Below are 17,434 nucleotides of genomic sequence, written 5' to 3' on the forward strand. Positions count from 1 at the left end.
GATAAGATTGTGAACAGATGCTGGTCTAAAGTCCAAAGATTTGAGCCCCGGGTATTAATGCAAACAATAAAGCAACATCAGCAAAGACCAACACAGCAAACAAAGTATTCCTAAGTCAACTCACAAATTAACAGCTTTTCCCCACAGGTTCTCCCTTTGAGGAGTTTCAAACAACCACAAATAAAGTCATCAAACACTGCTGAAAATTAAAGATTTACACAGGTTTCAGGAGCAAACAGACTAAATGTGGACATATTTGAAGAAGATGTGGCCATTTGAATGTAGGCACTCCTCAAACTGCTTTAAGGAGAATTTTAGCCTCGAAGAGACAGAATCATCACTAACTAATAATCATGCTGACTAAAACTATAGACAATTAAGATGATAGTTCATTCAACTTTTAATGAACTGTGCAGCTTGTAGCAGCATTTCTGACATTTTTTAATGTGATAAATAACATGAAGGCACAACTCTGGCCTTTTACATTTTTTAGCTGTAAATGTTTAGTGCATTGTAAAATGGAGCCAAAAACTATGCACTATGAATATATATTATAAAACATTAGCGTTATCACAATTTCCTATTCGAACATGACATGACATTACAGCAAACACATAACATACATGTGCTAAGGCTAATGAAATTGTCATTGTTAATATTAACGTTTACAGCTATAAGTAAGTAGCTCACCGTTGACGCTAGTGTGACCTGACTTTGTTAATTGACATGATAATTCACTGATCAATGTAAGTAATCTGTATGACAAATCTTACAGCACCTTGTGATTTTTTTTGGGATTTCAAACGGTATTGTATAACAACAATATTTCTTATTCTTATCACCATCAGACAACACTACTGTAGCTGTAGCTGAGATGGAAACAGGGTCGTCAGATAAAGAGGCACAGACATGTCAGGAGGATGCTGCTCTAATGGACAACACAGGTGGACAGCAGGGTGCCACACTGAAAATCCCTGCATTCACCAGGGGCCGCAGCCAACTGGATGCAAAAGATGTGGAACAGACCAGGAAACTAGCTCACGTCAGGATCCACGTGGAGTGAGTTATTGGTTCTATGTGCACCAAGTTTACATTTTTTATTAAATGGGACCATGCGCCTGGGTGTTGTGGTCAAATATAAAGGCGAGGAAAAGACTTTACTTGATAAGATTGTGAACAGATGCTGGTCTAAAGTCCAAAGATTTGAGCCCCGGGTATTAATGCAAACAATAAAGCAACATCAGCAAAGACCAACACAGCAAACAAAGTATTCCTAAGTCAACTCACAAATTAACAGCTTTTCCCCACAGGTTCTCCCTTTGAGGAGCAACCACAAATAAAGTCATCAAACACTGCTGAAAATTAAATATTTACACAGGTTTACACAGGTGAGATTTATGACGAGCATTGTTTACATTAGGGGGAAGTGTCAGTTTAAAATGCTCTCATGATACATTTTGTTGGTCGTTGTGCAATATTTGAAAGTAATTAAAGTAAGTTTAAGTAAATAAATAAGACCTGTTTTTTGTAAATATTATCACTAACATCTATTATACTATTAACAAGAGCAAGCTAGTACAACAGGCCTTTATTGCTTTTACAAACACATTTTTGAGGATTGCAAAATATTGCCAATTATCATTATTGGCAAAATCCCAAAACATATTGGGATATTGATTTTCATCAATACAGCACACCCCTGCTGGAAAGATATAATAATAATCTGAAGGACAAAAATAGGGTTCCTCGCAGTCACTGCCGCTGTTCGTGGCTCGGGCCCAAACAAGCAGTCAGAGATGGCAGACTTCACCCCATTCAAGCAACACGCCTCTGTCAGCCTCTGCTGTTAAAGTTAAATATTCTGGTGTTACGTTCCTAAGTTATTGTCTAGGGGAAACAGGAACAGCAAATTAACACTCTTGATTGATGGACTGAATGGCAGCAGTTTCTGAGATGCGACATGAGCAGAGATAATCCACAGCCAGACAAACACAGGACAGCAATAACTTACTCACTTTCAAATTAATCTAACTACAAGTTTTAAGGTTTAAAGTATTGATGTGATAAAATCGTAGCCTTGCGGAGAAACCAGTCTGTCCGTATTCCTTTTATGCAGACGACAGATTGAATCTTTGTTTAGACTCCTAACGCCAAAGTCAAATTCCATTCAGTTTGTTAATACACTAAAGCAGTCACAGATGATTCATGGAAGATGGGTCAAAAAATACCTTACAAAGTAAAGTCTATTGTGTTTCAATAATGTATTTATCACACACAGTTTTAGTCAGTTGCTATCACAGTTCTTTGTTCCTTAAGAAATACAATACTGACTGGCTGCTCCTTATCAAATCATGTTACTTGTGAGCTGCTGTTATGAAAGTACTTATTATTTGTAGTTCTCAGTTCAATGTCCAATTTACTTTGCTTTTACTTTTATTTATTTTATCCATTATTTATTATTGTATATAATCCAAGCAGAGTTGCACTGAAAAGAAATATTGTTAAAATGGCATTGAATTTTCTTCATCCTTGACTTTACACAGTGCAGATATTGATACAACGACAATGCTACTTAATTGTATTAATACATTGATACTTAATGTATAACTTAATTGTAATGTATAACTAAATTATAATGCATCTTAAACATGATGATGCTGCACACCTGTACATGAGGACATTGTCTCTAATTGACTAGCCCTGCTCTATACCTTCTTACTTTTTGAAGTGAAAAAGAAGAACTGTTACTGTCAATAAGAATGACTGAGAGGACTTTCAAACTTGTGTATAGCTGGTCTGACTGTGGTGCAGTGAAGAGTGATCTCCTACATTTGCATACGACAATATTTATTTTGTTTATGTTTGTTTATGTTTATTCTGTTTTCTCAACTGACCCATCCCACACAAAGGGGGGAGCATAAAGTGTATTTATAATGCAGGACATGGAGCTTTACGCCAGATAACTGTGTGGTCCTCAGAGTAATCAGTCATGGGACTCCTGCTCTCTATATTTATTGGCTTTCTTGCCTCTCTGATCGGAGGACTTTACCTTCTTGGGGTGTTTCGAAGGCGGCAGCCAGGAGAGCCCCCTTTGGATAAGGGGCTCATCCCTTGGCTGGGTCATGTCTTGGAGTTTCGCAGGAACACACTGAAATTCATCGAGAGGATGAAGCAAAAGCATGGCGATGTATTCACAGTACAGCTGGGAGGGTCTTATATCACATTCCTTCAGGATCCTCTATCGTTTGGACCTTTGGTAAAAGAGAGCAAAGAAAAACTGGACTTTGTCGAGTATGCAGGGGATCTTGTACACAGATTATTTGGTTATAAAGGTGAAGAGGATGACCACCATAATCTCGTAGTCTACAGCAACAAGCATCTCAAGGGAGATGGCCTGAAGGTACTGACACAAGCTATGATGACTAATTTACAGAATCTGATGTTGCACAGAATTGATGGAGCTGCAGACAACAGCACCTGGACAGAGGATGAACTCTTTATGTACAGCTACAATATTATGTTTAGAGCCGGCTACTTGTCTCTGTTTGGCAATACAACACCTGAGTCAGAAGGAAGTGAAGAGCGATCGAAAGAGAAAGATAGAGCTGAGTCAGAAGCCTTATTCTCTGAGTTTCTTAAATATGACAAATTTGTCCCTAACATGGCCTACAGGGCGCTCACACCCAGCCAAACATTGGAGGTAAAGAGGCTGCTGGAAGTTTTCTGGAATGCTCTATCAATGCAGAAGATGAGGCTCAAGGACAACATCAGCCGTTGGATATGGGATATGTGGCAGATCAGAAATGAGAGGGGTATGAAGGAGTCAATGACTGACAGGCTCATGTTCGTGCTTCTTTTTGCCTCTCAGGGCAACACAGGGCCCGCCTCCTTCTGGCTGCTCTTCTTTCTCATGAAACACCCAGAGGCCATGGCAGCAGTAAAGGAAGAAGTAGATAGGGTTGTGAAGGAATCAGGACAGGAAGTCCGACGTGGTGGTCCTTTAGTCGACCTGACCCACGAAATGCTGATGAAAACACCCATCCTGGACAGTGCTCTGGAAGAGAGTCTCCGACTCACTTCTGGAAATCTCCTCAACAGAGCTGTGCTTCAGGATATGACTCTCAAACTGGCAGATGGTCGTGAATATTTTGTACGCAAAGGTGACATGGTGGTAATGTTCCCTTACAGTGCAGTTCAACTGCACCCAGAGATCCACCCTGACCCATGTTCATTCAAATATGACCGCTTTCTCAATCCAGACGGGAGCAAGAAAACAGATTTCTACATGCAGGGGAAGAAGGTGAAGTACTACAACATGCCCTGGGGTGCTGGGTCCTCAATGTGTCCTGGGCGTTTCTTTGCTGCCAATGAAATGAAGCAGCTTATTTTCCTCATGTTGCTCTACTTTGAGTTTGAGCTGAAGAACGAGTCCACTGAAGTTAACTTTAAGAGATGGGGCTTTGGAGTCCTGCAGCCTGACAGAGATGTTCCGTTTCGATACAGGCTCAGAGATTAAACCAACTCCTTGATAACTGTGTGATCAGCACCTAATCGATGTGAGTTTCGTACTTTTTATGTTTTAACACAGGGAGCACGTGCCTGTATTAAAACATAAAAAGTTTGATTAGAGCTGAGTGTGCAGTTTTACATAAAACTAGATACCATTTACAAGGTTACATTTTTGGAAACACTCTTTTGGTCACCCTTTCACATGTGCTTTGTTTTAGGAAAAAGAAAAATGTTCATGTGCTGTCCTGTACCATTGAAATTATTCTCATCATCAACTGATGGGCAGTGTGAAATACAAAAAGTCGCCATCTGGATTTATCTAAGCACATTGCTTCAATTGGTCAGGTCTAGGTTCAGCAACATTATGTGCCCAAAGAATGAGGTCAGCTGACTACCTGAATATAATGAATGACCAGATTATTCCATCAATGAATTTTTTTCTTCCCTGATGACATGGGCATATTCCAAGATGACAATGCCAGGATTCATCAGGCTCAAATTGTGAAAGAGTGGTTCAGGGAGCATGAGACATCATTTTCACACATGGATTGGCCACCACAGAGTCCAGACCTTAACACCATTGAGAATCTTTGGGAAGGAGAAGGCTTTGCTCAGTGGCCCGACTCTCCCATCATCAATACAAGATCTTGGTGAAAAATGAATGCAACACTGGACGGAAAATAAATCTTGTGACATTGCAGTAGCTTATGGAAACAATGCCACAGTGAATGGCATTGTTTAAAGGCGGTCCAAGGATGTGACCCTTTTTTTTTTTTAGGTGGCAACTTTTTTTTTGGCCAGGCAGTGTATATTTATGATGATGTACTGGTGAACACAAGTCTAGTCTAAGTCTTCGGTCAGAAAAACTGCAGTCCCACAATCAGTGTTCACAACGCTGCAACAGTTTGTGTGGTTTTCTGTATTATATAAATGAATAAACAGATATACAATTAGAACAGCGACTATAAAGTTAGTGAATGTGGACAGTTCAAACTCAAATAGTCTGTTTAACAGCATAACCAGAAACACAATGCAAATGCTGGAAATATCCAGTTACAACAACTTGGTAGCAATACACAAAAAGGTCACTACAGACCACATAACACCGCATCACTTGACACTCATGGCAGCATTATGAACTAGATAATTGTAGACAATTTAACTATATCTCCGGTGTTGTTAAACCATCCTATAATGTGTAAGGATGAGGATATATATTTGGTGACTGTAAATTATAACTGATCTTAAGTGTGTGCTTCAGTCTGTGTTGTTGGATTAAACAATATTTACAATTTATGTTTCATTTTTTAATGTGGGTTTTGGCAGGTATTTGATGCCTCACAAATAAAGTACAAATGCAAAGACATATCCAGATCCATAAACCCATTTGCTTGACAGGTCCTGTTGGATACTAAATGTAAAACTGACAACACTGTATGAGCAGCCCAGTTACTCCCAGGATAAAAAATGCCTCTGCCTATGGAACAATTTCGAGTGACCGATTGACCTAATCCCTCAGGAAAAATATGACCACGTCAAAAGAATTGTAATTAGCATTGTTGAACAACACACTAATAATGACACATTTCCATCAAAGGGCACACAGTGGAATCAGTCAGAGATTGTGACATTGTGTCAATTTGGGGAGTCTGTTCTTGTGCCAAAATAGCACCAAAAACTAATTCTGGTCCACAGGAGTTTGCGTTCAGTCACTGTCACCTGTTGAAATACCTGTACCTGTGTGGTTGATTGGGCTATAAGCGTAGAGACAGAAATGTTATATTATGCACACATTTGCTGTTGTTGCTATTTCTATTTGGGTCAGATAGTTTGTCATCTTTAAAATGTGGATCCCTGAGTAAAAAGGTTTGTCAAGTTGGGCTTCAAGAAATTCTTGCATTTTAGAGAATGGCTTTTTGTGAAATGTAATATCAGGCAAACTCCAAGCAGAGTAAGTGAATTTCAGTAAATAAACTGGTGCGATGGACCAATAAGGTGCATCCTAGCAACTCTGAAAACTGACCCGCCCAATCAAATGTCATCAGCCACCACTTCATCCGTCTAATCCAATCGAATCAAATGAGCAACATACAAGAGATATCTCAAATAAAAGTCTGCTTCTCCCTTTTTAACAGTAATATACTTTAAATTAGCTATTAATCAATCATAGATTATACCACTTTGCTGTGCTTGTACACCGCTGTGATGTCACTCTGGGATATTTTTCTCTGCTTTTTATAGCTTCTATGAAACTCCATGAATTAAAAATATAGAATATAAAGATCTATACATGCCTATGTCCATGTCTCAAGGTGCGTGGACAGTTTTATAGCGTCTATTTTACTATTGTGGTCAATGGGAAAATTGCTTTTTGGGCTGTATGAGTATTTTTTATTGCAGTACCACGAGTGGCCACCATGACAAAATTGTCGCTCTGAGCGAACTGAGTGCTCCCGGCAACATTTCCAGGTCACTCCCAGCAATAGACTGTGGCTTTTGTAAATTTGTTTCAGGATTTATAAAAGTGTTTGGCATTTTGTAAATTTGCTTTGGAAAATGTAAATTTGTTTTAACTTTAGTTGATTTGTTTTGGTATTTGTAAAAGTGTTTTGCATTTTTAAATTTGTTTCGCAAAAATTAAAAATAGTTTCGTAAAATGTCAATTTGTTTCAAGTTTTGTTAATTTGTTTCTATATTTGTAAATTTGTTTCGGAGTTTTGTAATACTGGTTTGCACTTTCAGGCCACCGTACCGTACACATACAATCTGAAGTATGAGTTAGAGAGACTTTTAACAGCTATGTCAATACCATATCATGCCGCAGCAGTCAATTCATATTTGTGTGCTACACAGTAAATATACAGAATTAAGCATTAACAATCACATTTTTAAAAGTTCCTTTAATTATGAGGATAAATGTAATGCTTTGCAACCGTCATAAAAAAGATACAAATACAAATAGAATACATCAAATTCAAACCATCATGATAGCATTTAACACAAATGTATAAAACAATGCAAACGCATTTTTGTTTTTTCTAGATGTTAAGAATAATTTTAGTTACACATTTCGTGACATGAATCTTATCTTCCCTATGAATATCTTCCCTTATGAACAGATCATTGATAGTAGTGCATATTTGAACACATATTGAACATACAAAGTGCTATACCTCCACCCAATGTGTGCTGATCACACAGAAGTTGGTTTAATCTCTGAATCTGTACCGAAATGGAATATCTCTGACAGGCTGCATGGATCCAAAGCCCCATCTCCTGTAGTCAGTTTCAGGTATCTTCTCATCAGGATTCTTCAGCTCAAACTCAAAGTAGACCAGCATGAGGAAAACAAACTGCTTCATTTCATTGGAGGCGAAGAAACGCCCAGGACACATTGAGACCCCAGCACCCCAGGGCATGTTGTAGTACTTCATCTTCTTCCCCTGTTTGTAGAAATCTGTTTTCTTGCTCCCGTCTGGATTGAGAAAGCGGTCATATTTGAATGACCATGGGTCAGGGTGGATCTCTGGGTCCATTTGAACTGCACTGTAAGGGAACATTGCCATTCTGTCACCTTTACGAATGAAATATTCACGACCATCTGCCATTTTGAGAGTCATATCCTGAAGCACAGCTCTGGTGAGGAGGGGTGCAGCAGTGAGTCGGAGACTCTCTTCCAGAGCACTGTCCAGGATGGGTGTTTTCATCAGCATTTCATGGGTCAGGTCGACTAAAGGACCACCACGCTGGACTTCCTGTCCTGATTCCTTCACAACCCTATCTACCTCTTCCTTTACTGCTGCCATGGCCTCTGGGTGTTTCATGAGAAAGAGGAGCAGCCAGAAGGAGGCGGGCCCTGTGTTGCCCTGGGACGCCCAAAGAAGCACAAACATATACCTGTCAATCATCGACTCCTTCATACCCTTCTCATTTCTGAACTGCTGCATATCCCATATCCAGCAGCTGATGTTGTCCTTGAGCCTCATCTTCTGCATTGATAGAACATTCCAGAAAAGTTCCATCAGCCTCTTTGCCTCCAATCTCTGCCTGGGTGTGAGCACCCCGTAGGCCAGGTTAGGGAAGAGTTGGTCATATTTACGAAACTCAGAGAATAAGGCTTCTGACTCAGCTCTATCTTTCTCTTTTGATCTCTCTTCACTTCCTTCTGACTCAGGTGTTGTATTGCCAAACAGAGACAAGTAGCCGGCCCTAAAAAGAATATTGTAGCTGTACATAAAGAGTCCATCCTCTATCCAGGTGCTTTTGTCTGCAGCTCCATCGATTCTGTGCAACATCAGATTCTGTAAATTAGCCATCATAGCTTGTGTCAGTACCTTCAGGCCATCTCCCTTGAGATGCTTGTTGCTGGAGACTTGGAGAATGTGGTGCTCATCCCCTTCAGCTTCATAACCAAACACTCTGCGTACAAGATGCCTTGCAAACTTGTTAAAGTCTAGTTTTTCTCTGCTCTCTTTTACAAAAGGTCCAAATGATAGAGGATCCTGAAGGAATGTGATATAAAACCCTCCCAGCTGTACTGTGAATACATCGCCATGCTTTTGCGTCATCCTCTCGATGAATTTCAGTGTGTTCCTGCGAAACTCCAAGACATGACCCAGCCAAGGGATGAGCCCCTTATCCAAAGGGGGCTCTCCTGGCTGCCGCCTTCGAAACACCCCAAGAAGGTAAAGTCCTCCGATCAGAGAGGCAAGAAAGCCAATAAATATAGAGAGCAGGAGTCCCATGACTGATTACTCTGAGGACCATGCAGTTATGTGGCACAACGCTCCATGTCCTGCATTATAAATAGACTTTATGCTCCTCCCTTTGTGTGGGATGAGTAACAGGTTTCAGTGAAATCATTTAACTATTAAAAGAACTAAAAATGGTTGCATATGACAAGATGCATATGTAAGAGATCATTGTCAGTAAACAGTCAGTATTTCCAACCCCTCGTTTATTGTAAAAAGAATGTTTTCACAGACAGATTCAGCCAGACAAGGACACAGTTCTATTCAGTGTGCTTCACATGACATCATTTCTTGTAAAGTGCTGATAACACAGTACAAACAACTAAAGACTTTTGGTGGTGAATCAATGATTCATGAGGAAACTGTGCTGAGTGATGGAATTGTTCTCTTTTTCCTCCATGTGGCAAGAACAAGAACAAAGTCATTGCTGGTCAAGACATTTCATACTTCACAAGAAACTCGAGAAAGTGCAGAACTTCTGGGACATTATCCACACCCACTTCTAATGTCTGGCCAATCACACAGTAGTTATCAAACACCACACAAGCACACAAGCTGCAAGGACGCCCAAATGAGGGCTGCGATAAAGTAATGACGTCATTCTTTTGTTACAGCCCTGAGAGAGAGAGAACAGATTTCTCTGTTCTTGCAGAGCATGTACATGCCTTTAGTTGTTTGTTTTTTCACCTTTTATTTGGCTGTTTGTGTCTTTGACTTCATTGCTTTTTTGCCAAGTTGAAGGTAATGGCTACCACTGACTCCACTTTCCTTTTAACTGTCTCTGCTTGGACTGCATCGAGGAATGTCTCCAGATTTACGTGACCGTTGTGACCGTTTCTGAATGTTTTCTCCAACTGCTTTGTGATCAGCATTCTCTTGTCAGTAAATATAACCCTGATTTCTGAATTTCATTTTCCTTTAAATCCTGTTTTTTCCCCCAAAATAAATAGAGTCAAGTTGGAGGCACTCTGCAGAGGACATGAATGGACCAATGGAGAGCTACATAAAAACGTTGATAAAGAAAAAGATTAAAATGCTACTTGGGAATATGAGGCTTTCTAGGGTGGTGAAATGTCACGCAATCATTTATTTAAATCTAAATAGCATTAACACTCATTTCACCCTGCTGTTACGAGCCCAAGGTCATACTATCTCCTCAAATGACTCTGTCCCTCTCTCTGTGCTTGTGGATGTGTGCGTGTGGGATTGTTGGCAGGTCTGCATGCATGTTTGAACGCTAAGTTTTTTTTTTGCTTTTGAAAAATATATTTAAAAGGTATTTCAAACTTGACAAAAGCAGTCACAAAAGTCAATTAACATAAACAAATAAACAGTGAAAAGAGAAACTTTTCAAGAGAAAAAATACAATAAAATAAGCATACACGATTCTCTCGTGTGCCTATCATGCTGGGTAACATAGTCAATTCCATGTGTGAGTTTAGTCAAGATATGTGAGGATTTGCCCCCACATGAAAAACAACAACAACACAAAACCAGCTCTGGATTTTCCCGTTAGTGATGTAAGTTAATTTTTTCCACAGCTAAGTATCAGTTTATAAAATGTATAAACCAAAGTCCGACTGTTATTGCTTCTGCCCTCTTTCAAGTAGGAGTAATATATTTCTACTAATGTATAACTTGTGAGGCAGAAGTTCAATAACATTTGTCAAAAACATTTGAGAGCAGACTGGCAGCCCATCATCAGTGATATTAGATATTTTATTTTTAATTTGAGGGTAGCTGAATGGGTGTTTAGGTGAATGCTGGGATTTGGGTGCGCAGGAGATTTCAGTATGAGAGGCCAGACGAGCTCAGCTGCAGGTAAGTCCCCTGAACCTCTCATAGCTAGAATGGCGGCTGACATTGCATGCTCACTTTTTAAATAAACCTTTAAAATTGTTGTGAAATGGGAGTCTCCTTTCCTTAACCCTGGACGTACATGTGTGTCATCTGGGAAAATGAGTAATAGTGCAACAACGTTTCGGGGAAACTCAGCTTTCAATAATTGCACCAAGCTGTGATTCCGGATGGATACAAAAACAGAATCACTGTCTGGGGCTATGTTTGTTTTCTCTGACCTGAGCTGTTGTGTAGCTCTCAGTTTAGAGGTGGAGCATTTTCATTTACATATTTGCACAAATCATTTAAAAAGTTCAAGCAAACAACAATGACAGCACTGCCATTTGTAGCTTTCCACAACTGCTTCAAATAAATCATCACAATTATCTCCTGTCCCTTGACATACAGCCCCACCTACTGGTTCATACATGTCATTGGAAAACAAATGCACTAATAGCACCAATTGCACTGTTGTCTTCGCCTTTAAACTTTCAACCTGTTTCCAAGTTATGATAAGGCAATATTTTATTAAACTAATTAAAACCCTGATGTCATTTAAGTTATCTGATAATGTATATATCAGAATTCAAGACAGTGGTAGTTGAATATTATTAGGTAATCGAATAGTGTGTACTATCATATGAACTAAACGATACAATCACAATGTTCTTACAGAATGTGACACGTCGCCCACACACATTTTAATTGCTTTACAAAACATATATACCATTTTTTTTTTATTACTCGCCCAATTTAAGCAGAAATTATTATTTGTATTCATAGATATTTTGCTTGTAATAGTGATGTGCTACGTGCAGATGTTCTTGTTGGATGAAAGCCAATCCAGAAACGTGCTCTTCGTGACAGGAGGCCATAAAACTACCACGATTTATGAGGTCCCCAGATACCGCAGAGATTAATGTGCGAATGAAGATAATTCACCTCTTGCCACTTCCGGTTTGGAAATGCCGTCGCAAAAAGGGGCGTGTATAGCTCCGATAAAATCAAATAAAGGCACAACAACGTTGAAAATATGATATTTTATCCATCATTTGCGAAAATGTGAAATAATTCAAACACTTACATGCATGTATAACCTTTTACGAGGACAAAGGGGGCATTTCCGTTTTGCTGCGTAACAGTCAACGTCCTCAGAACCGGCTCGCATGCATGTCGCCATTTTGGATTTCACGTAGGGGCTGGCAGATTGATGCTGCGTTCACGCCTCCTCGGATTACTAACAATGTATTTTTATAGCGTTTATTTAAATGCATTACTTACCATTATCTAATCACTTTCGCAACAGTTGTATGTGTCCTTATCATTTTTAAGGTGAGTTGGTACTGGGACCAAGATGTTGTCTTTTTTTTCGAACTGTATGACATTTATGAATCTCTTGTTCCTCGCCACTGTTACTTTACACATCTTTCTTAGTCCTTTCAGACTCGGGACAATTCTGCTGTTTGTGATTATTGTTATGTTTTAGTTACGTTGAAATCTATTGTTGTTGATACGTCCCTGACAATAATCCGTATATTAGTACTTATTTACCATTTTAACGCTTTCCTCAAAGGCAAATATGAAAAAGCATGGTAGGTTTATATTTCCAATTTTTTCCTACAGTTGAACGCAGCACACCCATGATTCTCCCTGCTTACGTCAGACCTACGTACAATTTCGTGATTACTTATCCTTGGTAACATCACGTAACCGACTGTTTTACTTCCTTGCACGAGTTCCTCAACGCAGCCAAAAACGCACTCCACTCCGGGTCATTTCTTAATCAAACAGCGACAATATCATTAAACAGGTAAAAGGAAAGTTCAACCTTCTGTTGTGTAGTGGCTTGTATCAGTTGTTTAGTCGAATTCTCTCGCTCGAGCTTTATCTTCACCTGTTGTTAATAGTATGCTTTTAGTATAATCGTAAGCAACGTTTATTGTTATTATATTACTATTTTCAGTCACTTGTTTCGTAACATGTACAACTGTACATGTACAGTTATTTAGGCCTTCATCGAGATTTGGCTCTCCTCTGCCCTTCATGTATAACCTCTGTGGAGTTCTTGTGGTGTTGACTCAGCTAGCCTTCCTGTAATATGCTGGTTTTAAAATAAATTAATTAATACAAATATAGTACTAAATGTGTAATATTGGAATTGGGTCTTATATATATGCAAACTGTCATTGAGTTTAACTCGTACGACATGTGTATCTAATGCTCAAACTTTTTTTGAATAAACTTGATGATGAGCCAGGCTCCTGCTAAGACTTTGGCCACATAAGATTTATGACTTTTGGCCTAAGGCTCAGTACTGTATATTAAATGTTCTCTTTACTTTTAGTCAGGATGTCTGCCTATGACCAGAATGATTCCAAGTTGATGCGGAAAGTGAAGGAGAACCCATTTGTTCCAGTTGGTGAGTAGACAAAACAACAAACAAACAAAAAAAAACACATCTAAAACCGAATAATCAATTATCAAAATAGTTCAGTCAATTTAGTAATTAATAATTGATTAATGAGACGTTTTCTTTGTTAACATTGCCCAGTCCTAAACTAGATAAAGCAATTGGAAAGTGCAAACCAATCTCACAGTGTTGCTGCATGGTCAACAACTGTTCTTTTCCTTTAGCCATAACTTACAACTCCAGAAATTGTCATCAAAATCTGTCCTCAAATGTCATGCTGCTGACAAACAAAAACAAACAGGCAAATGTAGGCAAAAACAATGTTCCTCGTTGAGGTAATAAAACAGAATTGTTTTGAGTCAACTGTCAATGTCAGCGTTATTTATATAGCACATTTAAAACAACCTCAGAACTATAAAGGCACAACAAATACACATTCACAAATGGGTAAAACAAAGTCAAAAAGCAAACTACGAATTAACAAAGACATGAGTAAGTGTAAACACCTTGATTTTTGTTGTAGTTATTAGTTCATGATCCATCAGGCTTGAGCATTCTTTTTTTTTTTTGGCTTCTTGCAGGAATTGCAGGATTCTTTGCCATCGTTGGCTACAGACTGATGAAGATGAAGAGTCGAGGAGACACAAAGATGTCGGTGCACCTTATCCACATGCGTGTAGCTGCGCAAGGCTTTGTGGTCGGAGCCATGACAGTTGGTATGTAGTCACGTCTCTGATGAACACTTAGCGATACAGTTTCACCTGGACCCAAACTGCTTTGAAAATTATAGTTAACATAAGGGCTGTCATGTGACTCATCACTCTGTTTCTGTGGTTTTCAGGTGTCCTTTATAAAATGTACAATGATTACATCGTAAAACCCCGAGAAGAACAGAAAGCGACGCAAGACAAGTGAACCCAGCCTCTTCCACACTTGCTTTATGTCCCTCATACTTATGTATTATCTACACCAGAGGTCCCAAACGTGTGGCCGCCCAATCAATTCCCTGCGGCCCGCCACTTAATGTCAAGTTCTGAGTTATTTCCGTATGAAAGAAGGACTTATTTTCACTCGCTGACCACCTACTGACCAAGCTAGACAGTCAGTGGCCCCCAGGTCATTTGAGTTTGAGACCTCTGATCTACACAGATGTATCATATTATTTTAACAGGCACACATCTGTTTAGCAGCTCACCTCTTCTGTACATGGCTGTAATGTATTGATGATACTTCCACCATAGGGTCTAGCTGGTGTACCACTGATCCCAGCCACTGGACTCTCTGTGTGTCTGTGGTTATAAACCCTGCTGGTTTGATGTTCTGACATGACTCGACTCGAGTTTTATTGTCTCTTTTAAATGATCAATGGTAAGTCAGTGGAAGATAAAATGCAGGATGTGTAGCATATTTAAAAACCGTGACCAACCTGGTCATTTAGTTTCAACCACCATCATTGCCACAGTATATTCTTGTATATATTATAGCCCCTTTTTATTTATTTATTTATTTTTAAAAAAGGGCCTCTGAATATACGCAAGGTATACTTTGACAACTCTGGGCTTACAGATAAGACCTGAGCTCTCAGAACACCATTCCAAAAAAAACAAAATGTTTAAATGATGACATGGAAACGAAAATAAAATAAAATAAAACAGCTTAAAAGGGCCACATTTCTTTATTAGACCATATGAGCATATTGTACAATTACACTGGGCTTCATTTAAAAGATATTCCAATTGTTATCATTATGCTGTGATTTACAGGGATCCAGAATTTCACAAGCCCTCAACTGACCTCTAAACCTACAGACAGGTGTGCATACAAACAACTGTATTACCTGCTTCATGACATATATGCCTTAATTTATAAACACAAAGCCAAGCTTTAGATATTTTGTGCAAATACAGAGCAGGGTATTTTAGAATATTTTTTGTTTTGTTTTGTTTGGTTTTTCATTAGGAAATAAAGTGACAAGTATTTTCATTCTGAAATGCTGCTGTGTTTCTCTTGCACTAAAGAGTAAATCATCATACACTCGAATAACCTCTGTACTGACGGATGAACTGATTAAACAAAAAATAAAACGTTTAAGGAAACGTCATCCACAATGAAAACAAAAACTGGACAAAGCTTTTTATGAAAGTAGGATTAAATTTTTAATATATTGTATCCCAAACTGCCAAATGATTGATCACAAAGGTTCAGCTGTGATATATATTCCTTTTTCTTTTTTTTTAACCTCCTAATGGAACTTTTTTTGTGATCACTTACTGTTGTCCTACTCGGTGTCCCAAAAAAGTCTCCAAACAATAAAACCATTGAATGTGTTTGAACCACTCCTTCCACTCCCATCATATACGACTTCCCTGTTCTCGAAGCCCGATAGCATTGTTATATGGTGTGATTTTTTTTTTTTTAATTAAATCAAAGTTTGAAAAAGAAGCATTAATATGACTCGTGTGTGGCAGATGAAAAACAAGGCCGCCAAGAGTCGCAGCACCCTGAACTTAATCTGGGTGATGAACCAGGAACAAAGGGGACAACCTGGTTCTAAACCTGGGCGACATCTAGAAGTGACATCTGAGTTGATTATCACAATAAACAGAGCAGGTGACTCAAATGATTAAATTACCACAGCCTTTACACTTTCCTGCGTATTGCAAAACGCTGTGTCATTGTGACTCTGTATTTCTAGTGATGCCCGTTACTATCGAAAGGATGAGGCTATGTGACACCCAGTAAGTACTGATGTGTACAACCTTGTTGTTGTAAATTACAGTGTCTTATTGTTGTCTGAAAATGGTACACATAAATAAATAAATAAATAATTTCTGTAATTATCAGGGAATCCTACATTCTTCCTATACGCTGTTTAAAAAGCGTATAGGCCTTACTAAAACCCAGATCTTCTGTCCAAGCACTTATCCTCTATCAGTCCACTGTTCCTATCTAGTGGAGCTCTTTCCAAGACTACCTCTATGTAGCTTATTCCTCTTTTGTCAGTCACTTTGGATAAAAGTGTCTGCTTAAATGTATGTAAATGTAAAACGAAGGCACTGTTCTAGTAACCTGTCTGTTTTCCTCATAACAACATGAAGTTACATCCCCTTAATAACAATGGGAAAAACAAAATTTGGTGTAGGAGTTATTATTGTTAAATTACAAGGCTTAATTTACTTCCATTCTTAACCCCTGAGAAAGGCCTTTTTAGTGAAATATATACATTTCAAATAAACTTGACCGTAGTCAAGATATTCTCTCTCTCTTTGTGTGTGAGTGTGTGTATACTTGTTTTTGTTGCTTCGTTAGGACCTTCTCTGGAAATTTTTTAAGGATTATGCAGACCAAAACCCAGTCTCAACGAGATAGAACCTAATTCCTGAGGCTCTGGTTTAAGGTAGGATTAAGATGTGTATTGTGGTTACATTAAGGTTGGGGGTAAGGCATTAACTAGTTAAGGTTAAGGCTTCAGAAGTCATTGCAGTGAACTAAAAATAACAGCTAATCATGTAGCTGTTAACTCCTCATTTGTTTTTTTTACCAAATTGGCACCCTGAAAGCTGTTATGGTTGCAACCCTGACCTCTGAACCTGCACTAAGCAATGACTATGGTGCTGCAGAGGTTTCATTTCAAAATGTACCGTGTCTATACCGTATGAATTCTATTCTTTTTCATTCATACAGTAGATGTGAAAAAGCATGCTTATTATTTATTACCTTTACCATGACTGTCTTTACTGCTGATTGATGGATGGAACAAGGAATTGATGGATTTTCCTGTTGACGGAGAATTTCCCGAAAACACTGACAAACATTAGCACTATGTCACAATACAAAGAGCCACAAATTACTGTGTGGAAAGCAAGTGGATTAAGTGTTATGACAAGATCAAAATATCCGGTATAATATGAAACATCTGCTATCA

At 38.7% G+C, this 17,434-nt stretch overlaps 3 protein-coding genes across 4 annotated transcripts; 2 read left to right on the forward strand and 1 right to left on the reverse strand.

The window, feature by feature from the left end:
• Nucleotides 1–2,974: 2,974 nt before the first annotated feature.
• Nucleotides 2,975–4,531, forward strand: LOC122768658 (5-beta-cholestane-3-alpha,7-alpha-diol 12-alpha-hydroxylase-like). The gene has a single exon (XM_044024817.1). It carries the CDS (start codon nucleotides 2,990–2,992, stop codon nucleotides 4,514–4,516), a length of 1,527 nt encoding a protein of 508 aa, XP_043880752.1. The 5' UTR covers nucleotides 2,975–2,989; the 3' UTR covers nucleotides 4,517–4,531.
• Nucleotides 4,532–7,394: 2,863 nt separating this feature from the next.
• LOC122768649 (7-alpha-hydroxycholest-4-en-3-one 12-alpha-hydroxylase-like) lies at nucleotides 7,395–9,283 on the reverse strand. Its single transcript, XM_044024806.1, has one exon. The coding sequence runs from the start codon at nucleotides 9,252–9,254 to the stop codon at nucleotides 7,719–7,721; it is 1,536 nt and encodes a 511-aa protein (XP_043880741.1). The 5' UTR covers nucleotides 9,255–9,283; the 3' UTR covers nucleotides 7,395–7,718.
• A 1,650-nt stretch (nucleotides 9,284–10,933) lies between these two features.
• higd1a (HIG1 hypoxia inducible domain family, member 1A) lies at nucleotides 10,934–15,836 on the forward strand. Of its 2 annotated transcripts, none has more exons than XM_044024840.1 (4): nucleotides 10,934–11,081; nucleotides 13,444–13,518; nucleotides 14,091–14,225; nucleotides 14,351–15,836. In XM_044024840.1, exons 1-4 carry the CDS (start codon nucleotides 11,021–11,023, stop codon nucleotides 14,422–14,424), a joined length of 345 nt encoding a protein of 114 aa, XP_043880775.1. In that variant the 5' UTR covers nucleotides 10,934–11,020; the 3' UTR covers nucleotides 14,425–15,836. The 2 variants fall into 2 exon arrangements, with proteins under 2 accessions (XP_043880775.1, XP_043880783.1); XM_044024848.1 differs by lacking the exon at nucleotides 10,934–11,081 and adding an exon at nucleotides 12,782–12,909.
• The last annotated feature ends 1,598 nt before the right edge of the window (nucleotides 15,837–17,434 follow it).

The sequence above is a fragment of the Solea senegalensis genome, linkage group LG1 (genome assembly GCF_019176455.1).
Source record: "Solea senegalensis isolate Sse05_10M linkage group LG1, IFAPA_SoseM_1, whole genome shotgun sequence".
In the NCBI taxonomy this organism is placed as follows: Eukaryota; Metazoa; Chordata; class Actinopteri; order Pleuronectiformes; family Soleidae; genus Solea; species Solea senegalensis.